General features: G+C 39.2%; 3 protein-coding genes across 4 annotated transcripts in view; 2 read left to right on the plus strand and 1 right to left on the minus strand.

The window, feature by feature from the left end:
* LOC139954475 (F-box and leucine-rich repeat protein 13-like) overlaps positions 1-20,138 on the plus strand; it is a 38,427-nt gene extending 18,289 nt beyond the window's left edge. For both annotated transcript variants that reach the window (XM_071954285.1, XM_071954284.1), the window contains exons 6-20: positions 184-338; positions 2,042-2,151; positions 4,228-4,329; positions 4,794-4,889; positions 5,566-5,591; positions 6,240-6,349; positions 7,371-7,524; positions 9,116-9,245; positions 9,897-10,116; positions 10,810-10,972; positions 12,247-12,366; positions 14,465-14,591; positions 15,332-15,550; positions 15,933-16,096; positions 16,709-20,138. In XM_071954285.1, the coding sequence (XP_071810386.1) occupies positions 184-338; positions 2,042-2,151; positions 4,228-4,329; positions 4,794-4,889; positions 5,566-5,591; positions 6,240-6,349; positions 7,371-7,524; positions 9,116-9,245; positions 9,897-10,116; positions 10,810-10,972; positions 12,247-12,366; positions 14,465-14,591; positions 15,332-15,550; positions 15,933-16,096; positions 16,709-17,195 (2,383 nt within the window). In that variant the 3' untranslated portion in view covers positions 17,196-20,138. The remainder of the gene's footprint in view (positions 1-183; positions 339-2,041; positions 2,152-4,227; positions 4,330-4,793; positions 4,890-5,565; positions 5,592-6,239; positions 6,350-7,370; positions 7,525-9,115; positions 9,246-9,896; positions 10,117-10,809; positions 10,973-12,246; positions 12,367-14,464; positions 14,592-15,331; positions 15,551-15,932; positions 16,097-16,708) is intronic.
* A 139-nt stretch (positions 20,139-20,277) lies between these two features.
* Positions 20,278-23,624, minus strand: LOC139954477 (armadillo repeat-containing protein 10-like). The gene is made up of 5 exons (XM_071954287.1): positions 23,453-23,624; positions 22,662-22,837; positions 21,876-22,013; positions 21,394-21,645; positions 20,278-20,678 (listed from the first exon to the last, which is right to left on the minus strand). Exons 1-5 carry the CDS (start codon positions 23,622-23,624, stop codon positions 20,409-20,411), a joined length of 1,008 nt encoding a protein of 335 aa, XP_071810388.1. The 3' UTR covers positions 20,278-20,408.
* A 234-nt stretch (positions 23,625-23,858) lies between these two features.
* LOC139954151 (small ribosomal subunit protein mS25-like) lies at positions 23,859-27,491 on the plus strand. Its single transcript, XM_071953841.1, has 4 exons — positions 23,859-24,043; positions 24,815-24,921; positions 25,442-25,529; positions 26,382-27,491. Exons 1-4 carry the CDS (start codon positions 23,910-23,912, stop codon positions 26,590-26,592), a joined length of 540 nt encoding a protein of 179 aa, XP_071809942.1. The 5' UTR covers positions 23,859-23,909; the 3' UTR covers positions 26,593-27,491.
* Positions 27,492-27,540: the final 49 nt, after the last annotated feature.

Here is a 27,540-nt window from a genome sequence, read left to right on the forward strand (position 1 = left end):
AAATTTGTACTGGAGCATTTCAAGGGCACCAAGGCAATGACCAGGGGACACGGAGGCAATCGCCTTCGTTGCCTCCGTTAAGTATCAGGCCTGTACTTCTTATAATTCAAATAGTGTACTTACCGCACTGTCTTAGTGATGTTTGCTAATTCCTGCTCATTTGACTTCTCTCCCCCAATCCAGTGCCTGGCTGTTGTACCACGAGAGGAAGAAGCGTCGTCGTCTCATGATGGCTCGTAAAATGGTCCAAGCCGCTGAGTACTACGACATGCGCAAACAACGGGTGCACCTGCAGTATTGGATGCAGTGGTATCGCTTCCGCAAAGACCGCCAGGAAAGTAAGTCACCATCGGGCCATTTGTCACAATTAAGGAGTTTCCCCCTTCAAGGTCTGAGAAATTTACTCAGAAGGTAATTGGTGTCTAAACAGCTGCCGTTTTTGTTATTTTCAGTAATAAAATTCTTACCAGTACACATGTTTATGTTTTAATCCTTTTTTTGCTCTGTTTCTTTATGTTTAAGTATAAGTCAGCTCTTGGGCTGCTATGTTTAAATTTGTCTATAAACCAATGAACTAATAAAATATTGGGGAGGGACAAAACCAAAAATCTCTCATATTTTTTCCTTTACACATGTTCTTTCCAAAACAACAAATTTCTCTCTTTTTTTACCATGAAGATAGTGTCCAGAAAGCTGTGTTTTTAATTTTTAATTTGGGACTGAACAAAGACAAATTTACTAGAGTGGGATATGCACCAACAAACTCTTTGCAAGCTGCCTCTTTACCAACTGAGTCTACCTTGGGGTGTCAGGGCCGAGCGGATAAGAGCACTGAAGTCAAGCTCTGGGGATTCTGTTCAGTGGAGTGTGGGTTCGAATCCGGGTCGTGACACTTGTGTCCTTGAGCAAGACACTTCACTATAATTGCCTCTTTCCACCCAGGGGTAAATGGGTACCTGTGAGGGCAGAGTTGGTTCTTGTGATTGATTAGCCTTGATTGCGCTACATATTTGGCGGTACAGGCTGTATTCTCCCCAGGGTGCTGAGATGGTTTAAGGAATGATTTAAGGCCCAGTGACCAGGGGTAATAATGTTGAAGCGCCATGAGTGCCACTGAGTGACGGACCTGAGCGCTATATAAGAAGCCACTATTATTATTATCTAGCCTTATACGTGTTTATGTACATGTTGATGGCAGTCTCCCTATTTTGGCAATATGTTTGTTTTGGGCACTGCCAGTCATAACTAAAATTCTTTCTTTGAAAATGTATTGCATGTTCTCACTTTACTTCTTGTAAATAATGAGGTCTCTATTATTTTGCTTTTTGTTTTATTCTTCTCTTGCTTTGTTCTTCTGCCTGCAATCTGCTTCTATCCTTTCACCCTGTTTCTACCTGCGTCCCTTCTGTTAAATCTCTCCTCCTTTGAGTAGATGGTAAGTTTGCATCGGTAATAATCTGGTTTAATCTACATGTGTACATGTATACAGCAGTACGTGTAAGCAATGTGTTCTCTCGAGTAAGCCTGGGTGACTAGTGTAACTAGTGTAATAGCTGCGACTCTTGATTGCTTAGTCGAGTCGCGACTACCATTTTTCAATTACTCGGTTAAATTTGCATTGGGATAAAGAATATTAGATCTGGGTTTTTTAAATGCCATTTTAATAGACTATATTCTATAGATATCTAAGCTAACTTGAAACATATAACGTCATCGGATACCCAGACAAATAGGTATGTACTCTCAAAAGAGGAATTTTTGTGACAGTCAAAAAGTTAAATTCAGTGCGTTCATTAGAGCATGCTAGTCCAAACAGTTAGACCAATTAAGAACTCACTCTGTGCCAGTGAAGTTAACAACGAAAAGTCACCCCAATCCACTTAGAATCTAAAGTAGTAGTCCCAGACGTTTTTCTACCTTCCGCCCAGGTAGTAGTTTAAAAGCAGGACAGTTCTTTTCAGAACTGAGAAGTCTCCAGAAATCCAAAAATCTACGTATCGATCCCATAAACTTTACTGCCCTTTTTATTTATTTATTGCAGGTGCGTACAATATCATAAAGAATGTGTACGACATGTCTTTATCTCGGCTTGTGTTTGAGGCGTGGCATAACGTAATGCTGGAGGCAAGACGGACCAGGGAATACTTTGAGGTGAGATTCTAGCAGGATGTATGGATGTTGGTTGGATTTGAGACTGAAGACCTTTTCACATGGCAGCAATTTACCAGGGGCTCCCTTGGTTTAATTTTAAAGGAAGTGGACACTATTGGTAATTACTCAAAATAATTATTAGCATAAAACCTTACTTGGTAACGAGTAATGGGGAGAGGTTGATAGTATAGAACACTGTGAGAAATGGCTCCCTCTAAAGTGACGCAGTTTTCGAGAAAGAAGTAATTTTCCTCTAATTTGATTTTGAGACCTCAAGTTTAGAATTTGAGGTCTTGAAGTCAAGCATATGAAAGCACACAACTTTGTATGACAAGGGTGTTTTTTCTTTCATTATTATCTCGCAACTTCGACGAAGTATATGTTGAGATACACCAAGTGAGAAGACTGGTCTTTGACAATTACCAATAGTGTCCACTGTCTTTAACCTGGTTGTGAAATTTTACAAATTGCACTTCGTGTGAAAGGACTACAATGTTTTGACTGTCCATTAATTAGGTACTTTGTGAAAAATTCTCAAACATTGCTCGATTTTTTTCAGAGGTCTGGACCTATGAAAGAAAACTTTCGGTACCGGAAGTTTACAAAGGAAGTGTGTAAACTTATTTGTGAAGAGAACCTTTACATTGGTCTAAATACCTGTGACTTCAAGGGAAGGTACATGTTTGGTAGTTACTCGAAACAAATATTAACTTAAAAATTTACTTGGTAATGAGCATTGGGGAGCTGTTGATAGTATAAAACATTGTGAGAAACGGCTCCCTCTGAAGTAGTATAGATTTTGAGAAAGAGGTAGTTTCTCACTAAAATAATAAAAGACTTCTAGCTAGAAGTCTTTTATTTTATCTGAAAGCACACAAATTCGTCCAACAAGGGTGTTTTTTTCTTTCATCATTTTCTCGCAACTTCGATGATCGATTGAGCCCAATTTTTCACAGGCTTGTTATTTTATGCACACGATGGGATACACCAAGTGAGAAGACTGGTCTTTGACAATTACCAAACGTGTACCTTCCCTTTAAGGAAAGACTAAGACTGAAATGTTAATTGTATATTGTAGTGCCATATGATTTATGAATTGAAACGTCTAGTTGAAAAAAAGGAAACATTTGCGATAGACCAGTATTTGAAATGAATATAAGTTTGTGTCTGAATTGGTAGTATAGACCAGTATTTGAAATGAATATAAGTTTGTGTCTGAATTGGTAGTTTCAATAAAATACTTGAACTATATGACGATAACATTGTATTTGGGTAACTAAATCACTAAAATCACAAGATTATCTTTCTTCCATCTTGGAAGGTATCCCAGCATGCCCAAGTCAAGGTTAGTCACATGTCCCATTTGAATGTTTACATTCGCGTAGTTCATGTCAGAGGTCAACAATTAGTCATTGTACCATATAGTTGATGTCCAGTCATTGTGTATTTTGATATGTTATCCCGTTACAAAGTACAAGATGTCCTTAGTAACATACTTCATTGTTATACCATGTAGCAGATTGTGAAGTTTTATTGGTCGAGAGCCAATCATGTGATGTGATACAAAGACGCATGTTCCATGACGTAGGATGTGCTAGTCGTGTAACGCACAGCGCGTAGGTGAATCATGAGTTTTGTTTACCGATGTACTTTACCATGATAGTTCTCACTGCTGGTCGATTTCCAGCTTTTGTACGAAACAAAAGCTGGAGGGAACAATGAAGAATTATTTCTTATTTGAACAACTGTACATCTGCTTTGTTAACTTTGTATTTGACTTCCAAAATGTTTGACTGCGGAAAGGTTTCACTGATATCAATTAAAACATTCTCGCCCTCCCCTTACCCCTGCTCTTTGTCGATGGCAGTGCAGACCGCGCAATGAGACTGTGAGCCAACATTGAAAGGGGGCACGGGGGCCGTGGTGCGAGGGCCTAACGAGATATGGCCGGGACTGTAGCTTAATTTGGCTTGTGTATGTTGTTCTTTGTCTGATTTTCCTCTTTACTGTGTGAGGATGTTAATTTGCTGGATTTTGGCGCCTTACAAATACTTTTTATTTTGATAATTTTCTTAGAGATTGGAAAGGGGAGAGATGGATGGTGAGGATGAGATGATGTTTCCTAGAGGCGAGGCAAGAGACGACATCTCTCTACTCCCAAGAAAACTAGCCATTAAGGTGAGCAGAGGGATTAAGGGAAGCAAAGATGATGGTTATCGTCTTTTTTTAATAATAATAATAATAATAATACATGTATATCAAAGTCTTATATAGCGCACGTACATGTATCTACCAAACAAGGTACTCAAGGCGCAGAGTAAATACAAACTTTCAGAAAGATAGCTTATTGAATTGATGAATTCTGAGACCAATTAGTTAGCACCTTATAAGGGTTTACAAGGTGCTACAGCGCATACAGCAGCCACAGCCAGGAACACCGAGGTGAACCCCTTCTCTTTTCGATAAGTGCACTGGGTTCTTTTACATGCGTTACACAACACATGGGACCAACGGCTCTATGTCCCATCCAAAGGACGAAGCAATTGGATTGAATACCCAATTATTATAAAAGCATGGAGTAAGTACGTTAATAATCTCTCTTGAAATGTAATGTCACACATATTTTTATTGCGATCGTGCAGATTTTCAGTTATCTTGACTTGGCCGATGTGAGTCGATGTGCCCAGGTATGCCGGCAATGGAAGATGATCACCGGTACAAGCTCGCTGTGGAGCAGGGTAAGAGCACTTTCTCATAGTATTAAACATCCCTGGTTCTCCAAGTGATTCATCGACACTGGAGGCCATTTTAGACCTAAATTTGGGAAATTTGTCCAAAGTACGCTGAATTGAATCAAGGTCTTCGGAATGCTTTTCTACTATGTTGTTTATCTTGGTTTAAAATTTGTTAAGTAATATTTTCTGAGTAGTCAGCTATATGAAATTGTGCCCTGTGGAACGCTGGAGCTAACTTAACACAGCAGTCAGTGTCCTGCTGTTAACGTGGAATATAGTTAACCTGTGTCATCATGCCTGTATCTCAAAATTGGCGCTTGCGGAAGTAGGGATTTGTGTCCTTATGTCAAGGGTATTTCACAGGTTAGCAGGGAATTTTGGCTTCTACACCTGTTTTTTTTTAATACAAGGCATTCATACGCTTACACAACTAGCGAAGACATTCAGTGCTTGCCCTGCAAGCATGGCAAGCGGAGATTGGTGATTGTACATGTAAGTGCAGAATTCGACAGAGCCATCAAATTGGGCCCAGGTCCCATTCAGATGCAACATAACATTTTGGGTTGCAACCTATTTGCTTAACAAGGTTTGGGCAACTGTCACAGATAGTATCCCATAACTCTGTATTTTGGGCATTGAACTAAACTAACTTACTTTGTTTTTTATGTTTTGATTTCAGGTCAACTTGTCATCAATAAAGAACAGGTAAGTAAGGAGTATTGTGGTATGCTATGAACTTAATAGGACTAGTGGTCGGGTGGGGCTCTGTACACACCAACGTCAAGGCCAAAGCGTTAAAGACGTCAGACTTAAGTTTTGATGGCTGATTAGTCATTAGGGCCCAATTTCATAGAGCTGCTAAGCACAAAAATTTGCTCAGCATGAAATTTCTTCCTTGATAAAAACAGGATTACCGACTAGATTTCCATTTGTTGCATATTGCTTGTTATTGGTATTCAGCTGTTGTTTGCTTATCCTGAAAATCACATGGACATTTGTTTGGTAATCCTGTTTTTATCAAGGAAGAAATTTCATGCTAAGGACATTTTTTGGCTTAGCAGCTCTATGAAATTGGGCCCAGGTTGGGGGTTCAAAAGTGACACTTGTGTTCTTGAGCATGTCGAGCAAGAGTAATAAAGAGTAAAACTGTTCTGTCTCTCAGTGTTTGTGAGTTTCGTCGGTGAAGATAGTATCTTCTCCCCTGTGAAATGGAATGGAACCGAAAGGTTGCAACGTGTCTGTTTTCTTTTGTTTGTTTTTGGTTTACTACGCCTTAAACACCCAGCAGGGTGGATATGTGGGCATCACAAGTGTTTATTATTATTATTATTATTATCTTTATTTTATTTCCAGGGCTACTGACAGATTTGTGTGTAAGCTGCTGCAGACGTGTCGACCATACCTCCTCCATCTCAACTTACGAGGGTGTGACAGTCTGACCAAACCAAGCTACGTTGCTATAGGTAAGAATGTCACCTTATTTCCACAGGCCTCTTATAATTGTACACTGGACAGCAGGCCTGAGGCCTGTGATTGTAGTGTTGGGCCCATAGAGTTATATCTAAGAACTAGAGGTTGCACTGGCCTATATACGCGCCCCCGGATGCGCGCAGGCAGCCATTTTCTTAGTTGAACAAACAGGCATTGCTTAGCGTGTGTTTGTACGGCCATTTTGTAAGTTGACAAAACAGCATCAGGTAGTGGTCAATAATCACAAACTCCATTGTGTCCCTCATATTCAATGCGCGTGAAGAATGGCGCGCGCGAGTCTCCTTGCGGTCCCGTCGAGTTTGTGCAAGAAGCATCACCAGTGCGTTAAGTTCTTATATATATAACTCTATGGTTGGGCCAGTAAACTCGGAAAGGAGCCTTGGTACAAGGTCTTGTGTTCTTCATTTGAGTAACAATACTCACAACATTTGAACAGTAACATATTATTTTCCGGTGTTGTCTTTTAGTCGACGCCTTTCAAATAGTTTTGAACAATGACAAACACTTAGAGGCACTGGACACTATTGGTAATTACTCAAAATAATTGGTAACATAAAACCTTACTTGGTTACGAATGATGGAGAGCTGTTCGATTGGTAGTATAAAACATTGCGAGAAACGGCTACCTCGGAAGTAACGTAGTTTTCGAGAAAGTAATTTTCCACAAATTTGATTTTGAGACCTCAGAATTAGATGTTTTTTCTTTTATCTCGCAACTTCGATGACCAATTGAGCTCAAAGGTTTGTTATTTTTTGCACATGGTGAGATACACCAAGTGAGAAGACTGTTCTATGACAATTACCAATTACCAATAGTGTCCAGTGTCTTCAATACCCATGAAGACAGATAAGACAGATCTTCTCATGACATTGTTCTCGGCAGGTCAATGTAGGAACCTGCAGAAGACCTGAATCTATCTGAGTGTGGTCCTAACTTTTTAAGTATGGTTTCGGACATTTTTAGTAAGCATTGGCTCTGATTGTTCTCGGCAGGTCAGTGTAGGAACCTGCAAGATCTGAATCTGTCTGAATGTGGAGGTGTGAATGATGACATGATGAAGGATATTGCAGAGGGATGTCAGACCTTGCTGTATCTCAACATCTCTCATACCAACATCACCGATGCTACGCTAAGGCTTCTTGGAAGGTAGGTGTAACAAGTAAAACGTGCATGGTTTTGCTTGTTCTGCTTAAAGGGCGAGTCACACTGCAGCGATTACGAAGAGTTAACACATTCTATTGGTTGAATTGCTCCACGAAAAATCTACACACATTCAGTGTGAAAAAAAAGTTCACAGATTTACAAATAACTTACAGGGTTTACAGAAGGTAATGGTGAAAGACTTCTCTTGAAATATTATTCCATGAAATGCTTTACTTTTTGAGAAAACATTAAACCAATATCAATTCTCGTATTATCGAGGTTTACAGATTTATTTGAAACACATGTCACGGCAAGGTGAAACGTGCGGAAACAAGGGTGGGTTTTCACGTTATTTTCTCTCGACTGCGATGACTGATTGAGCCTAAATTTTCACAGGTTTGCTATTTTATATATAAGTTGTGATAAACAGGAAATGTGGGCCTTGGACAATACTGTTTACCGAAAGTGTCTATGGCTTTAAGAAGGCTTATCAATTTGAAGAATGACCTACGCGTCTAACTGTATCTAACTGTGTCTTTGGTTAGTTCTCTTGACTCTGTTCATCGGCGCTGTATTACCATCTTTGATGAGAAAGAGTACTCAAATAATTGTGTTAATTGTATTGTTTCATCAGGCTTTGTCGAACCAGATGTATAGCCAACCTCACTTTATAATTTTGTATTAAATGTGATATCTCCCAGCCTTGCTACCATGGGCAGCGCGCTGTATCGATACCTCTCATCACTAACCCCTGGGAGGGATGTACTGGGAAATAACGCTGATTGACTCAGAAAATTGGTTATGCATTAGATGTCAAGTGCGTGCGCGCATAGTTTTATGATATTTGCATGTTGATCACGCCCTATTTTTTTATGTCAACACGTTTTTTAAAAACAAAAACATTCTTTAAGACGAAAGACATGTGTGCGCGCGTAGAAAACATTAAATAATGAATTTGTACACTAATTTATGGCTCATTTAAATGTGCTAGCATATAGCGCAGTTAAATTTGCCAATTCCAGGGGTTATGATCGAGCAAGGCATGCTGGGAAAAAATGGCGCGGTGAGATCGATCACCCCTGGGAAAGAGGTTGGATATCTCCTAGTGTTCTAGTAACAATAATTTTAGTGTTAGCTCTGGTCTAGACTGTTCCCATCTCCTTATCCACAAGTATAAGGAGAGGTATTGGTTTATATGTATACACATGTACATCAAATTTAACTGTGAATCTCCAGAATCATGAAGACTGTGTGAAATGACCCAAGGCCAAAAGGTGATTATGGGTGTTGGTTGCATAACTCACGAGCCTCGAAGTGTGACTGGTCCCCTGTCCTTATCTACAAGGATGAGGAGAGGTATTGGTTTATATGTATACACATGTACACTGCATTGAACTGAATCTCCAGAATCATAAAGACTTAGTGAAATGATCCAAGGTCAAAGGTGATTATGGGTGTTGGTTGCATAATTCACAAGCCTCGAAGTGTGACGTCCGATGTTCAGGCTTACCCTGAACCTCCTCTATGGATCCCCTATTCTCAGCTCAAGAGGTTTTTATTTTTAACGCTGTTTTTGATTTGTGATATTTTTTAGATGGTCCCGCAACCTGCAGTATATGAGCTTGGCATACTGCAGACGCTTCAGTGACAAAGGGTTACAATACCTGGCAAACGGTAGAGGCTGTCGGAAACTGGTTTATCTGGACCTATCTGGATGCCCACAGGTGGGTAAAATTCCAAAGCATCAATTTTCTTTTACAAAAATAACAGATTCTATGTGGAGTGAAGGAATTGTTGTAACACAATTGTCAGTAATTCAAATCTTGTATTAGTTTTCTTCAAAGGTAATGGACCGTTCCGGCTTTCCACTTAGCTCCGCCCACCGCGCACGTGAGCAAGACGTGTATACGAGCACTCCCAATGACATTCTGCACGATTCTGCCGCGCGTGCCAAATATACGCGCACGCATGACCGAGTTTGTCTGACCACAGTCATTGCTGTGATTGGTCAAATGGGTGAACGTGCACAGTTTGATTGACAGGCCGGATCAGTTCATTCTCTGGCTGCAGCTTCCCAGGATGTATTTTAAAACCAGATACTCTTCATCCTCCAAAGGTTTTTATGCAGCAGCACCAAACCTTTGGAACACTCTTCCTTATCAAATAACGTCATGCTAATTCACTTTCCGATTTCAAAATATCACTCAAAACACACCTGTTCTATACTTATTTCGCTTCTTAGGCTATTTGTTTATTTCCCATTCCTTTGAATTGTTAAGCGTTGTGGTACTTTTTTTGTGCTATATAAATGCTTAGATTATTATTTATTACTATTATAATAATTTTTGACACTTTTGACACTTTGGTTGTACCAGATCACAGTCACAGGTTACAAGAATATTGCCAACGGCTGCTCCAACATCCAGTCGCTTTGTGTGAATGACTGTGCTACACTGAAAGACGAAAGCATAGTGGCTATCGCCTCAAAGTGCCACAATATCAGAAATATCTCTTTCCTGTTGACGCCCAACATCACCGACGTAGCCTTCAAGGCAATCGCACAGCATCGGAAATTACAGAAAATACGTGTGGAAGGTAATGATACTGTTATCACACAAGCGCGAGTGGAATACGGAAAAATATAGTGCTTCTGCGTCCCATATCTAACGGGGCCGAAGGTCGAGTTGGATATGGGACGCAGATGCACTATATTTTCCGTATTTCTACGAGCGCCCGTGTGATAACATATTTATCTTCAAGCAAACTTGGCGCGTGACATAGAACACACAAGACGCATGGTAGTGATATTAGCCGTGCAATATAGGTTTTGATCACCACTACATTCTGCCAATCTGAATTGGAGGATTAGCCAGTTAGCGCGTACTTGAAGATAAAATACATTACGATAGAGCGGGTCACATAGTACTTACACTACCAGCAACTGTTTGGTTAGCAAAAACCAATTCTGTAAAAACAAAATTCTTCAAAAATTTCTGCTTAGCCAAAATAAGCAGGATACCATGAAGTCACAAACTATACTTGTAACATGTTATTTTTGGCTGGTGGCCTTGTTCTATTAAGAATACTTGTGTTTTTTATCGGGTCCATACGCAGCTCTATGAAAATGGGACCAGAAATTAGTATGAAGGTTTAGTCGAGTTGGCTTTGATAGTGAAATAAATCATTTAATTCGTTTATAAAAATGATATTATCATCAAAAAAGTGTAACACTTGATAAGTTCCAACTCTTGTCATTAATAAATATTCAAAATGTTTATCTTCAATTAGGGAACACCAAGTTGAGCGACGCAACATTTAAGTACATCGGTAGATACTGCGCAGATCTCAGGCACGTCTTTGTGATAGACTGCCCTCGTGTGACAGACGCAAGTCTGAAGTCGTTGGCTCAGTGTCGTAACATCAATGTCCTTAATGTAGCGGACTGTATCAGGTAAGTGTTTCAAATAGGGAGAACACCCACAGAGTATTAACCCCTTCAAATTGTCAACCTTATTAAATATTAATAATAATAACAATAATATCAAAGGACAATTTATAAAGCGCAAAACAATAGCAGAACAACTCCTCAAGGCGCTGGAAAACGAAAAAAAATAAAAGTCTGGACCAGACAAAAAATATTTGCAGCTCCTAATTATTATTTTAAAAGTTATTTTGAACAAAGAAATTTTGACTAAAGCGGAATTCGAACCTGGACCCCTGGATTAACATGTCAGCGCTCTTTCAACTGAGCTATCTATCTAGCCCTATATTAGCGGTCTACTTGTTTTGTCAATAACATTGTATGGGGGTACAAGTAAAAGCCTTCTCTTGACGATAATTCTACTGGGATATTTTATGGCATTACACAGCACACAGGATCAACAGATAATTACGTCCCATCCAAAGAGCATGTGTCTTGCTTCAGGACACAAGTGTCCAGACCGAGACTTGAACGCAGAAACACCAGAGCTTAATGTTTCTGTTTATCAGTAAAGGCACTGGACACCGTTGGTAATTAGACCAGTCTTCTCACTTGGTGTATCTCAGTTAATGCATAACAAACCTGTGAATAATTGCACTCAATTGGATGTCAAAGTTGCGATTGGATAAAGGAGGAAAAAACACCCTTGTTGCACAAGTTATGTGCTTTCAGATAACTCAAATGTTTTATTGAGAAATTACTTCTTTTCTCAAAAACTACATTACTTCAGAGGGAGCCTTTTGTCACAATGTTTTATACTATCAACAGCTCTCCATTGCTCGTTACCAAGTCAGTTTTTATGGTTACAATTATTTTAGTAATTACCAATAGTGTCCAGTGCCTTTTTAAACACTTTTACAATTGCTCATAATTATGCCTCTGATTGTGGAGGGGTTTTCTCTTTATTGAATTGTTAATAAATTTGTATGTGTTTTTACATGTATATATGTCTGTATTTTCTAATGTTTTTAATTTTTATCTATTTGTTTGAATGTATATTGTATAATCTTTTCTGTGTGGTTTTTTATATTGTAGTATTTTTGGCCTATATTTTAGTTTGTTCATGTTTTTAGCTTCTGTTCCTATCTATTTTTAGGCACGTTGAGGAATCTGTGATGATAATGCGCTTTATAAACGCTGTTTAATATTATTATTATTAGTATTATTGTGTGCGTGAACGCTCGGCCGAGGCACACCAAATCAAACTAAACTAAAGTATCTGTTGAATTATTAATATGTTTCAGGATCAGTGACAATGGAGTGCGCAGCCTAGTGGAGGGCCCGTCGGGTCCCAAGATCAGAGAAATGAATCTGACAAACTGTGTCCGAGTCAGTGATGTCTCCATCATCAAGATCATGCAGAAGTGAGTCACTATCAAAGAGAGGGCGCACTGGCCTATATACGCGACCCGGCATGCGCGCAGGCGGCCATTTTCTGAGTTGAACAAACAGGCATTGCTTAGTGTGTGTTTGTGCGGCCATTTTTAAAGTTGAAAAAACAGCATGGTGTAGCGTTCACTAAACACAAACTCCAATGTGTGTTTCTTATTTAACGCGCGTACAGAATGGCGCGCGCGTGTCTCCTTGCGGTCCCGTCGCGTTTGTGCAAGAAGCATCACCAGTGCGCCCTCTAGTTCTTAAATATAACTCTATGGTCACTATTTATAGATGAAAGTTTTGCATCGGGGATGAAGAGTCTTAATTTTGGTTTTACCCATAACCGGGGTATGTTAGTCCTGTTTACTCAGTACTTTCCTGAGCTCTGTGAAAAAATATCACAGGCATATCACTCGGTTGAGTCACTATTTTTCAGTATAATACCTGCGTTCAAGTTCATTATGTTATGCATCTTGATGTGATTTTTTTACCCCGTAGAGTGGGAGGTGTATGCAGTCTGTATTTTTACATTGCTTATTTCTACTGTATGTTTTTAATGTGTAACTGTTTCCTCTCTCTGTTTTTTATTCTGTATACCAATAGTCTTTCACACATTTTATTGTTCATATACAGAGTGGTGTGTTGTAATTTGGTTTGATGTTTTGATAAGTATTTTTGATATGTATTTTGGATATATTTTTTTATGTGAACTTTTCACACCAGGAAAAGGAATTTCATGTACTTTTTAACATGACTAAATACATTTTGAATTGACTTGAACTTTGAACTTGTACCATTTCGGGAGAGCAACTCTCATGTGTCTCTGTGCTGGGAGCATTTTAAGCCGCCCTCAGGTCGGTCTGCATTTTGCTTGCGCTAAAACAGAACCATCAGGACCAAGCAGAAAATCGACTCTCATATATAGCACTTTATAACAGAGAAGTCGTGAAATGTGTAATTATTGTCGCCCTGACCAAAACCCTGCTTATGTCACCCATAAGTAATCAGCCATGATTCTGTGACGTAGCGGCGTACATTTTGACGGAAAGGTTCAGGATGAATTGTGTGTTAAACGAATGCTGCGTCGGTCAATTACCTACACAATTTACATTTATTTTGTTTTGTTTTTATTCTCTTCATGCCATGTTGTCAATTACTCCTGAACAGTTTGTGTGAAACTTCTCAAAGAGCTTCTTGTGAGAGAATGATTAATATTCTTTGTGCTTAAGCAGCTCTATGAAATTGGTTCCAAGGACACAGAACCAATTTTATGTTTTTGCAACTTAAACATTATGTTTAATTTGTGGGGTAATTTTTATATATTTTTTACTTTTTAACTGTGTGTTGGTTTAACTGACTAAGTAGGCCTACATTGTACTTTTCCTGAAATTCTGTAAATGTATTTTTATGATAGGGGGAATAAAAATAATATAGAATATTTGTAAGGCGCCAAAATCCACCAAATTACATTATGTAATTGTTATTAAACAACTAATGTTTATTTTGTGGGGCACTTTTGTTAAACTTTTAACTCTCGTGGTGTGTAGTTTTATTCATTAGCTGGTTGTCTTTTTTGTGGTTTATATTTAAAGTTATCTCTTTTATGCTCTTTTGATATTGTTTGGTTCTATTTTAATTTATACAGCGCGTTAGGGTCTAGTCAAAAGGCGTTTTATATGCATAGTTTATTATTCAATTCAGTATTCTTTATTTCCGCTCGATCAAACAATAATACATACATGGTTTAATTCAGAATAGAAGGTTCTCCAAGAAGCAAAGCTTGTAGAGTAGAGATCCCATGACGTAAGCTTAGAGAAGCGCCTTGAACACCCAGCAGGGTGGATATGTGCGCATTACAAGTCTTAATATTACTATTATTGTATACAGAATTTGAGTTTGTATATTACACACTAATAATATAATAACAAGACACACAAATAGGGACTAGGACATAAGACAGGGACGTAGGCCTACTGTAAACTCAGTAAAGTCATTATTGGTCATTATGATTATTATTATTAGTAGTAGTAGTAGTAGTATTATTGAATAATAAACAATGAATGTCTATTCCTCCGTCCATGACAGATGTTACAGTCTGGTGTATGGGACATTTTGCTTCAGTGAGCACATCACCGATGGTGGTGCAGAGATGCTTGGCAATCTTCCTGCTCTCTCATCTCTAGATATATCCGGCTGTAGCATCACTGATACGGTGAGTTTAAATCGTAAATAGTAATAATAATAATAGAGTATTTGTAATGCGCCAAAATCCACCCACTTAAGTTGCCCAAGGTGCACAAGAGTGAATCCTCACACAGTAACGAAAAAGGAAACTCAGACAAAAAACAATTGCAGATGAGCCAACTTAGACAAGATAGTTTACAAAATAATCTTGAAAGAATCAACGGCATTTTTATTCTGGTAATGAAATTAAAGACAGTGGACACTATTGGTAGTTACTCAAAATAATTATTAGCATAAAACCTTACTTGGTGATGAGTAATGGGGAGAGGTTGATAGTATAAAACATTGTGAGAAACAGCTCCCTCTGAAGTGACATAGTTTTCGAATGAGAAGTAATTTTCCGTGAATTTGATTTCGAGACCTCAAGTTTAGAATTTTTTGGTCTCGAAATCAAGAATCTGAAAGCACACAAGTTTGTGTGACAAGGGTGTTTTTTCTTTCATTATTATCTCGCAACTCCGATGAGCAATTGAGCTCAAATTTTCACAGGTTTGTTAATTTATGCATATGTTGAGATACACCAAGTGAGATGACTGGTCTTTGAAAATTACCGATAGTGTCCAGTGTCTTTAACGATGCCTCATAGGTGATTTTAATAATGGTAGCTGGCAAGTCTGAGGAAACCTGTAAACAAGGGTGTTTGTTTTACGATACGTGTTCTGGGCCACTATTATTAATATTCACATGTTTATTTTGATTAAATTAAAGGGTCTCGGAGCGCTAGGAAACAACCCTCGTCTACGCGATGTGACCCTGTCCGAGTGCTACCAGATCACTGATCTGGGGGTGCAGAAGTTTGCCCAGCAGTGCAAAGATCTTGAGAGGCTGGACCTCTCTCATTGTACCCAGCTGACTGACGGAGCCATCAAGAATCTGGCCTTTTGCTGTAGGCGACTGACTGTGCTCAACATTGCTGGATGCAAGAATGTAAGTTTGCTACCCTAAGTTAAATGCATGTGGTTCCCCCACATGCAGTTGCGAGATAATAATAAAAGTAAAAACACCCTTGTCGCACGAAGTTGTGTGCTTTTAGATGCTTGATTACGAGACCACAAATTCTAAATCTGAGGTCTCGAAATAAAATTCATGGAAAATTACTTCTTCCTCGAAAACTACGTCACTTCAGAGGGAGCCGTTTCTCACAATGTTTTTGTACTATCAACCTCTCCCCATTACTCGTAATCAAGAAAGGTTTTATGATAATTATTTTGAGTAATTACCATTAGTGTCCACTGCCTTTAACTCGCAAATGGCTTATTACTTTCTAGCGATGCTCATTCAGTGACTCTTTGTTCCCTCGCCCCCACAGCTTACAGACCTAAGCATACAGTACCTGTCAGGGGTCTGTCACTATCTCATCAGTCTAGACCTCTCTGGCTGTGTCCATGTCAGTGATAAGTCCATCAGGTTTCTACGCAAAGGTTGTAGACGTCTACGCTTGCTGTTTATGCTGTATTGCAAGAACATCAGCAAGTGAGTGGAAGTTTTCTTTAACAAATACATCTTTTTTCTAATATTGGTGTACTTATTCTTGAACTGTTTGTGTGTAATTTTCTAATTGTATTTTTAAATTGTTATGCGCCCACAAACAAGCTGGTCCTGGACAGTGCGCAATATTAATTCAATTAGTTATTATTAATATAGCTAAATACAGACTCAATTGGACATGTTTGAGATATTTCAGATTTCTTTTTACTAGTGTTGTTTTTTGTCTTCAAATAAAATAAGTCATGCTCTTTGATGATTCTCTACCACTGAGGAAATCGTTCCCAAAAGCTCATTGGATCTACAACTCTAGGGGTTATCAAAAGAAAAGTTTATTAAAAAAGTTTCAGTTATCTTGAGAAATAAGTTTGCCTGAAATAATTGTCTTGTTTTGTGCCATAAATTTAAACATCACGACACATGTACTTTTTTATATTATTCAGAAATAAACGTATGTATTGATTTGACCAACCAAATGTTCTTGTCCCAATTTCCTTTGAAAGAGCATTCTACATAAAGCTCAAGAGTAGTTTTTACTACTCAGAAATAAACATATTTATTTATCCAATGACATTTTCTTGTCCCTATTTCCTTTGAAAGAGCGTCCTACACGAAGCTTGCCGCAAAAGTGGAAACAGTACGGTGGAATGACGACCCGGTGCCGTCCAGTTTCGGCCCGGGCTTCGACTATCTCGCCGCTATGCAGAAAGCAGAGGCAGACAAGAAGAAAAAGGACAAAGAGAAGGAAAAAGAGAAGGCGAAGGGAAAAGGAGAAGGCGACATGAACGAGAAGAACAATGCGGACGGGGACAACGTAAAACCTGCAGGGGGTGAGGAAGTCCCATCGGACAAAGAGAAGATTGCAGAGGGGGAGCCACAGGAGTACAAAGATAGCATAAAGGTGTCCTTCTCTGCTGAAGGAAAGGAGAATGAAAGCACACTGGGAGTGAAAGATGGAGATGTACCATCTGAGGGCGGAGTTGTTGGGGAGTCGGGGAGTGGACCCACACCCCAGGGGGAGTTAAGCGATGGCACTGACACAAGACAAATCATTGGTGATCATGCGGAGGTAATCCCATCTGAATGAACATGTTGACATTATAAATCTTGGTGATTGGAGCAGTGAATCATTATCTGCTGAGGAGGTAAAAAGTCTGTCCTCACAAGTTGACATGCACAGCTTCATGTTAGGTGAGCCTGAGCTGACGCCCCAAGCTGGTCAAATTAGAAGCAGTAAGAACTGTTCGTTGATGCACTTGTGTTTGATGCATTAGTAGTGCAGCAATGGTGGACACGACCCATACGTCAACAGTCATCTGCATTCTAGATACATGTTTATCTTAAAGCAAACTTTTGATTTTTTGCTTTGGTCCATAGCAATAAGAGTGTTGTATTAACCTTTGTAACACACCTCTTGCTTGTTCTGTATTTTGGTTGGCTGAAACACGGTCACGTGGGATGAACTAATATAGGCTAGTGATCGTGCGCGTGTGTTTTGAGGGGAATAGTACCAGAGCGGGCAATAGTCTCTGAATATAGTGCCCGCAGTAACAGCGTCCTCTATTGACTTGAACCGTGAACAACTACAAAAATCCTTTTTCCTCTTATTTGACATTTTAAGACCAAGCTGTGTTATAAAACACATATTGACTGGCATAATTCGGTAACTAGTGTATGTATATTCCCCCTCGGGCCTGTGAGTGACCAGAACAGGAGCCTATTTCCCTCGGCCTTCGGCCTCCTGGTCACTCAAAGTCCCTCGCAGACGTATACTGGCTACCTTGTTCCCAGTCAATATGTGGATACTAGTGCATGTCCCATCCAACATCAAATTGTTTTCCAGCCCGCTGTGTTCTAACTCTACTGTATATTGGGTTATTTTAGGTGGCATGGTTGGCTTGTGCGTAAGGCGCTCGCCTCTCACCAAGGTGACCCCGGTTCAATTCCCGGTCGGGGCCATATGTGAGTTGAGTTGTACGTTGGTTCTGTGCTGTGCCACGACGGTTTTCCAGACTATCCGGTTTTCCTCCCTCAGGAAAAAATCAAATACTTTCGATCTTGGCTGTGCTCCGTGGTCATAATGGGTTGATGTGGCTGGCAGCTGAATGCGCCCTTGCATGCATGCTTCTCGAACATGGTGTAGCCGCGTCCTTTGCAATTCAGCTCTTAGCTGCGAGTAAGGACGATTAGCCCCCCAAATTATTATTATTATTATTATCATTATTATTAAGAGCTGTACATGTCAAGGTTGCTGGGTGATAAATTTGGTATCCCATTCGCATTTTGGAATACAGGAAAACAAAAATTGCACTTCTGCATCCCATATCCAACTCGGCCTTGTAGACTAAATGTTTAAAAAAAACTAAATATTGTTTTCGTATTCGGTTTTTGCACTTGTGCTCTCGTGTGATAACTAAAGTGCATTATATAGGATTTGAGGCATTGCATGGTCAGGTATCAATATATATTTGGTTTGCGGTAACACCATGTGTGTATCTTCATGTACTTGCCAGGTAGAGTTTGTTCTTAGAGAACTGTCTTGCTTAATTCTACTACCGCGGAGTAGATTGTTCGGGTGTTCGAGAGACTTCTCAGTTCTGAAAAGAACTGTCCTGCTTATTAACTGTTACCTCGGCGGATGGTATAGAAATAGGCTGGGACTACTACTTTAGCTTATAGGATCCTAATTAACTGTACTACAGCTGAGTCAGTTCTTGGGTTGGTCTTTAAGTGCATTAAGCACCCTTCCCAAAGTGCATTTTAACATGATGACCCAGGCACAAGTTGCAAAAAGGAACATCCACCAGAACAAAAACTATAAGATGTGCACACAGTAAGTATACAGCCGGTATAATAAGTGATGCTAGAGTACACGGCGCTACAGTTTGTTATCCTAAAATTATTTCGGTCTACTTGAGTAAAGACATTCGTGTTTCGGCTGAGTGGTCAAGTGCACTGGACTTGAGACTGTGGTGTTTCTGGTCAGCAGAGCGGGGGTTCCAGTCCAGGTTCGGACACTTGTGTCCTGTAGGAAGAACCTTAACCATTGCTTCATCCTTGGTATGGGATGTTAAGTTGTAACATGCACATAAAAATGACACTTATCTTTATTAGAAGAGGTTCACCGTGGTGCTTTTTGGTATGGTCGGTGGCAGATTCCAGCCTGGAACTTTATTTTTGAACATGTTGAAAGGGCAAGGCCATTTTTATTTTGCAAATGGCACTTCGATTGGAAAATCCAAGGCCAAAACCAGGGGCAACAGAGGCTATGGATGGCGTCCTGGAACTATGTGTAATTCCAGTCCTGTGCACATAAAAATTACACTTTTCTTTTATGAGAAGAGGTTCGCTTTGGTGCTTTCTGGTTTGGTTGGTGGCGGAACTTTTATTTTTGAACATGTTGAAAGGGCAAGGCCATTTTTATTTTGCAAAGGGCACTTGCATTGGAAAATATTTAAGTCAGTGCAAAAATTGTTGAAGAGCACCAAGGCCAGCAGAGGCCTCTGTGGCTTACGCGTTATTCCAGTCCTGGTTTGTGCCACGGCACCTTGAAGCTGGTTACCCCAGATAAAATAGCTGTTTTTGTACTGAGAAAGAAATAACCAAATTTTATCATGTTTTACTGCAAATGTGAGAGAATAAATCTACAATATCTCATTTACAAAACCAATGAACGGCTTGGAAAAAGTAGTTTTGCCGGTCAAGCAACACAAGAAACTGTAAACAGAACTCTTTTTGTTTGGGTCTTTGGATTAAGGAATACTTTAATTGGCAAAACATTTCTATTATAATATTTGCTACCTGTATATATATACATGTTCTACCTGTATAAAAGATCCACAAGGTTAATTTATAAAGTTAAATTATAACTGTACAGGTTTGTTTAAATTAAGTTAGCTTCGTTTTTGGAACATGGAAAGGTGTACATCCATGCAGACAAATTTATGCAGTGTTTTTGTACATATGCAATTACTGTACATAATAATGCAAGTGTTACAGTTTAAATAAATCTGTTGAGATTTAAACATGATTCGGAGTTGCATATATGTATCTTTAGAAAGTTTGAAAGAATAAGAGCTAAATATTTTGTTTTTAGAATGTTAGAGTAAAAAAATGAGTTGAAGTTGTAAAATTTCTCAATTTCAAAATGGAAAATGAACAAAAATGCCAATTAGCAGTTGGTTATCCTGTTTTTATCAAAGGAAGAAATTTCATGCTAAGCAAATTTTTATGCTAAGCTGATCTATGAAATTGGGCCCTGGTCACACAGAGCTGGTTTCGGGATGATAATCTTGATATTTTATGGCGCAGACAATAACACCAGCAGCCTCCCCGCCTGTTGCCTTACGTCTGTGTTGCCATGGTCCATCAGGGCTTTGGTAACACCAGTCAACTCATCTGCCCTTTGGGAAAAGTAGTTTGAGAAACTGTCCCTCGGGGTGGCGCCACTGATGGTGGTCCCGGTGGCGGTAAGGCTTTCTCGTTTTAGGTTCAGAAGAAATGATAGCGTCCTGAGAAGGGATTCGTCAGTGTGATGCGGCTGAAGAAGACCCTGGAAACTCTCTGGAACCTTTACAGTCAGAGAAAATAACAAAAATCTTTGAAACTTTTCCGTTCAATAAATACAGTACTATTAGTGTCTAAACCAAAAAGAAAATACTATTAAATAGTTGTTACACATAAGGCCTGATACTACACGGAGAACATTGAAGGCAATTACCTCCATGCCCCCTGGTCAATGCCTTGGTGCCCTTGAAATGATACAGTAGTAAATTTCCTCAAAGAGTGCCTTTTACCAAAGAGAAAATGCCTTGGTGCTTTTGCCCTTTCAAAAATGAGGCATACAGGCCTGACACATGTTAAGGAATAAACAGCATTGTAACACTTTTCTTGTGGTACTTGTATCTTGAACTTGTAGGGGTCGCTCGAAAGAGGATTTGATGTTATTGTGTTAAACCAAATAATAAAATAAATGAATAAACATGGCACGCCACATGTGGAACTTTGCTTCCTTTAGGGAGCGTCTCAAAAGTCAAGAGCAGTTGAACATTCTAATTGGATCGGATAAGTATGTGCGTGCTCATGGACTGTTCCATTAGACTGCCGGAATGTTGCATTGGAGAGTTGAAAATGCATTGTGAGTATTCACTTATGTAGGATTGATCCAGCAATTGAACACAATGATGCAATCCAGCCGATGGGGCTGGCTGTTTTTCCCCGGGTTTCCCTCCGAGGAGTGGCGTAGTGCGAAAATGCCTTTACACACACCGCTAACGTTTTCTCACCTCATATTGGAGCAGGGCTGGTGACACCGTGCCGTCAGCAGACAGATTGACTAACACACGTAGTGCTTGCTGCCCTAAAGGTGTCGAACCGTCTCCAAGAAGCTTGAAGAGACTATGCAAAGCTAGCGGCCCAAAGCAATCCCTGCATTGACCACTAACCGACAAGTTAACCAGTGCTTGTATACAGGCTAAGCGAAGATCATCGCTGTGATTCTGGTCGGAGCTTAACTGGAGGAGAGTTTGACTGCAAGACTGTAGGGGCACAAAGAAAAACAAACCCGCATTTTTGAAGGAGGAAATAATCCTGTCCTCTATTCATTCAAGCCATTCTCTTGCTACGAACTTCAAAATGTAGCTCCACATACTGTCTTTGAAAACAAAATACGGAGCGTTACGCCTTGATACGCCCCTAGGGATGTGGCAAAGGGCTATATACGAACCAACATGTACATGTAGTAGGCTACTATTATTATTATTTTTACCTTGAGTAGTATGGGCTGATTACGATTATTTAGAGACAGATTTGCAACACAGCTGGCAGCGCTTGTTTTCACACTTTCCCCTTCTCTCTCGAGTTGTTTTACGATAACTGGTAGACCCCCAGCAAGGCGCACAGCATTCTGGAGAGAGAGACAATACACCAAATGTAATTTTATTTGTTCATCAGTCATACATGTACATTAATTCCATTAATCTTTTAAAATTAAAGCTTGGAGTATTGTTTCTGTGTCGCATCCTCCCTTTAATTTATTTCTAAAATGTACCTGTCCTTTAAAACAATCAAATTGCTGTGTTATTTTTTAGTCGGATAGATAAAACGAGGAATTAAATTCAACATTTAATTCCAAATTCTTCAATCAATATTGACCCCTTGCACGCGTGTCACATGCGGCGACTGATGCCACGCTCACCATGTTGCTTGGTGGTCAATAGGCTTACGTGTAAACGCCGCATCACCTAAATACTGCACTTCACCGAATAACACAAGTTGACATTGACCGCCAAAATGGCGCATCCAAGAATATTCTGATGATGACATCAGGTGAAATGGGTCAATAAATGTAAACAAAGTGATACAAGAATTTTAGAAATCGGGGACACAGCCAAGTAAGCACAGCAGCTTGTGTGAGGGAGTGCCCATACCCTAGTTGGGATAACGTAACCCTCCTCCCGATGGCTAGGGAGGGAGGAGGGTTACGCAATCGCAGCTACCCATACCCACACAAAAACAATCACATCAAATTGGTCCACTACCTCCCTTGTTTTACCTGTCCCTGTGTAAATGCCGCTTGGTTTGCCAGAGTTGTCAAAACTTTACATAGCTGACTATCATCCTGTTCACACTGTAGTATTTTGATCAAATTGATGGTAGTGGAATCAGCAGCCTCGGGATCAATGCTTGAAGAATCTGATCGTGAATCTTCTTTTCTGTGTTCCGGTTCATCTGGTGAAAAAAAGAAAAAGAAAACATGTAATACTTATTTTAGTATCCCAACCACTTCAGGCCTGCCCGCGGTCCTCCACACCTCAAGACCGGCGCGCACCCAGACAAGACTGGGGTGCTGTTATTCCTTGTACTATAGGTTCATTCTGCTATCGTTCGTGGAGGCAATAGCGGAATGATCCTCTCATAATCATAAAGTTCTAGTAGGAGTGTAGGGTGCTGTACTCCTTTTTTCAAAACTTATAACAACATTATGAAAACAGGAGTACAGCACCCTAGTTACTGGGTCTAGGTCCACCAGCACCTTAGATATACTCCTGGGCCCCGCCCCTTTCTTAATCTATCCTTTAAGTTTAAGTTGTGAATATGATGTGTTCAATTAAAAAACTCACTATTAAGTTAAATAACCCTAAATAAACCCCGCCCCCTTCACACAACCCTTACATGAAGTTATCTGACATAAAAAACAGTGCTACTAGCTGTGTAGTCATCAACAGTGTAGTGCTTGTGATGATGAAGGAGTGTAGCACTGTGACTGTACTACTACAAAAATTACCATAACTTTTGTCCGGAAACTATACAAATTATCGATACCAGTGTGACGCTGACACTTGCCTGTTAGATCTTCATTTTTACTGACGGTCTTTTCACCCGCCTCATCATCCGATGTCTTATCATCAAATATGTATCTCGTTTTATAGTAGATATAAAACGCCCCAGCAACTACAACAATAAATGTTGTTCCCCCTGCGATCATTCGAGGAAAGAAGCTCATGGGCGCCGCCATCTTGTAACTTCAATGATCATTTCACGATTCAATAAATTATTAGCTTACGTTTAAATCTAAATTTACATAAAGTTTTCATTTTAAGATTCCAATAAATATTAAATTTGATCTTGTTTGTTTTAATTTTTTCATAAATCATTAAATTGGAATTAATAAAACAACATTGAGTTAATGTAAAAATAAGTTATTGAGTTGGACTGATAAAACTTTACGAAGCGCATGCGCACTGTATGTATCAAAAAAGGAGCAAGTGTAGGCCAAAGTTACTCAAAACACGCTCTCAAAATGCCGATGAAAGGTCGCTTTCCGCTGAGGCGGACATTAAGATATCTTCAGCAAGGCAGTGTCTACTTGAAGGACGATGTAAAAATCCTGATAATAAACTTCAACACATTTGGAATGCCGAGTAAAGGAACAAGGTTTGTAATTTTTCAAAATTTAATTTCAGTATTTTGTTTGCCCTTTTAATTTGTTTGTGTGTTACTGTTTGTCAAATGTTTCATTCTTGGGATACTTGGCTCTTAAGTCTTTTTTTTATTTAACTCACTTTTATTTACATATGATTTTTCATTACGTTTGTTTGTTGTTAGTTGGTTGGTTCCTTCTTCATAAATGGAAAATGGTTGCACAAACTGTTTTCAGTATTGTCCATCCAGCTAGCTAAACAACTTTCTTACAGTTTTTTAAAGTTTGTTTGATGTTTACAACTATTAAAGTATACCGCAGCATTTACTTTTCTGTAATTAAGGTGTGATAATTGTAAACCTCCATCCTCTGCGACCATTGGGCGGATGGTTGTTTTTTGCATTTAGAAAAAAACTGCCTTATTTGATGTTTGAAATATTATTTCATTCCGAAGTTCTGGTTATCCGGACATAATTTTAATGATTAAAAGTAGTTGTGATATTAATTACTATGGCCACCCTGTACCGTCTGCACTGTCTCACTGGAGCGGAGGATGGAGGGTTAGGTCAGGATCAGATTATTGTGACAAGACCAGAAGCAGCAACCTACATGTACTTAATATTTTGGTGAATATTGGAACACTACGGTGTATACTAGCCCCTCCCCTAATTATAATTATTATTTTAATGTTTTGCCACAATAAATTTCGGTCAGTAACAATTAAACAGCAAAGGTCAGATTCAGTATGTTTCCTTCTAAAATATTGTTTTCTTTCTTGTTTTCAGAGACTTTGTATTCTACAATCTACCTCAGCTCCAGTTCAAGAACCCTTCCATTCAAATGAAAACTTTCAAGAATATCACACCATCACCTTTCATCAGATGTTTTCTAGGTAAAACACGAACCAAAAGAAAAATGATCCCTGTTTTAACTTTTTCAGTGACTGGCCCAGGCCTGGAATTCCATCTTCAAAAGAGCAAGGCCATTTTCATTTAGCAAAAGGGCACTTCCATTGGAAAATCTTGGGAAGTCAATGGGGTAGATTTTTTTAAGGGCCACCATGGTCAAGACCATAGGCAACTGTTTGTGTATTGGGCCATACACAAAGTTGAGAGGCCTTTTGACTGTGTATCTTTCTCTGTGATATTTGATACTCCTTATCGCTAGCTGTGTCTCAGATCAATGCACACAGTGGACAATATTTTGAAAACTGTGCTGGGCGGCACAATGCATTTTGCTGAGATGGCTGGGCAAAACTTGTGAGTCTTGGGCAGGGCTGCCCAGCATCGCCCATCGTGGCTACAACACTGGTGATGTACTCTTACCGTATGTGTAGTTTACGCGCATGGTTTGTTATCATATAGCTTTGAACTTAAATTTTTCTGAAGGTTTACGGTTTTTGTTTTCTTCAGGTGAAGATGGTGAAGTGTTGATAGACACAGACAGTAAAAGCAACCTGGAAATCATTGAACACCTCAACAAAGTACTTGGAAAATCTGAGTAAGTACTAAGTAGGACCGTACTACCAACTACAACAGTTCACTATTTTTTGGTAGATTTGTCGCTCAAGATTATTTTGTTCTTTTTTTTTATATAAATCATTCCCAAATTTCTACCTTTTATATTTTTATTTATATTCGCCTTAGCCATGAAAGTAAACTGTCAGTAAGCCTGATACTTGAAGCAATGAAGCAATGAAGGTGATTGCCTATATGCCCCATGGTTATTGCCTTGATGCCCTTGAAATGCTCTGGTAGAAATTTACGGGTGCCCTTTACCAATATTTTATAACTTAGATCAAATTCATATTAGAGAAAATGAAGATAAAAACCATATTTAAAGACACTGGACAATATTGATAATTGGCAAGGACTAGTCTTCACAGTTGGTGTATTTCAACATATGCATAAAATAACAAACCAATTGGTCTTCGAAGTTGCGAGATAATAAGGAAAGAAAAACACCATTGTCAGTCACATGAAGATGTATGCTTTCAGATGCTTGATTTCGAGACCCCAAATTCTAAATCTGAGGTCTCTAAATCAAATTCGCGGAAAATACTTCTTTCTCGAACACTGTGTTATTCAGAGGGAGCCGTTTCTTACAAGATTTTAAACTATCAACCTCTCCCCATTACTCGTTACCAAGTAAGGTTTTATGCTAATAATTATTTTGAGAAGTTACCAATAGTGTCCAACAACCCAGATCACAGAGTAAGGCTTTCAAAATGAAAGATAAATGTATGTATTGAAGCAGACTTCGCACTCTTTCACACTCGTTTAGTTGATTTGCGCAAACCTAACCTCATTCATACCTTCTCATTGTATCAAATATTATGTTTGTTCTTCACAGGGAGGTGTTGGAAAGAGAACGCAAAGCCCAAGAGAGTCGATCCAATCCAGCCCACTTTGGAGATGGCTATCTAAGAAAGTGCATATGTGAGATCCCTGGCCAAGTACCTTGCCCTGGACTGGTACCCCTTCCACAGGAACTCCGAGGCAAATTCAGAGACATATGTGACCGCTCACTAAAACCTCCTAGGGGCGTGTTACCAGACTCGTAGCATGATAGACTCTGAATTAAATCTTTATATCATTTTAAGTTTTTTTTTAAAGTACATGCCTACCTGCAGTAATCATTGTTTCAATGTGTAAAAAGATAACAATTTTCTAATCTTTGTTGTGTGAACAGACAACAGAGTGCTGTATCCGAACTGGCGGCTACATTTATGATCTAAGTATGCACTCTAATCTCAACACATGATGACAAGAAAAATATAGTCGTAGCCGTAACTGTATATTCGGATACGCCCATGTCTTCAAATATCAGGCATGCAACTCTTCCGCGTTTCCGCGGAATTCCGCGTTTTTGTGGTTTTTTTAAACGTGAAAAAAAAAAATATCAGATTTTTTTTTGTGCCTAATATATGCCTGGCAACAACAGTGTACAACTACAATAATGTAAAATAAGCCTAGTACATGCTAACAATGCACCTCAGAGCTTAATAAACCTCAACATTTTCTAGGGTACCATTGTGGGTATCATGTCCCGTGGCGTTTCGGCTGCCTCGCTCCGTACTTGCGTTGTGCCTTTGAAAATTTTCCTCTTTTTTTTTCAACGGTGCATGCCTGAAATATTTGTGCATTTATTTCATGTAGACCTACTGCCTACAGGTACTTGGAGGAGCACAATCCCAAGATAACTGATGCAGAATTTGTGATATTGAAACCTTCATTTTCAAGATGTTGTTAAGTGTACTTATTCATCTTGTTTTAAAAAAGACATTGAATCAACCATTAAAGTGCGGACTTCAATGTTACTGTACATGTTAACTTTGCTGACCTCTTATTTATTGTGTTATGTGTTTGAGCCTAGTTCAGTTGAGCATGATGAGATGACGTTTCAGGGTATTCTTGGATCAATATTTGTATCAGTGGTGTAATTCAAAAGTGATATTGCTGAGCTTTTATGCAGCATTTTCCTTGTTTTTAAACAATTTTTGGTTATCTCT

This window comes from Asterias amurensis, chromosome 2 (assembly GCF_032118995.1).
Source record: "Asterias amurensis chromosome 2, ASM3211899v1".
Lineage (NCBI taxonomy): Eukaryota > Metazoa > Echinodermata > Asteroidea > Forcipulatida > Asteriidae > Asterias > Asterias amurensis.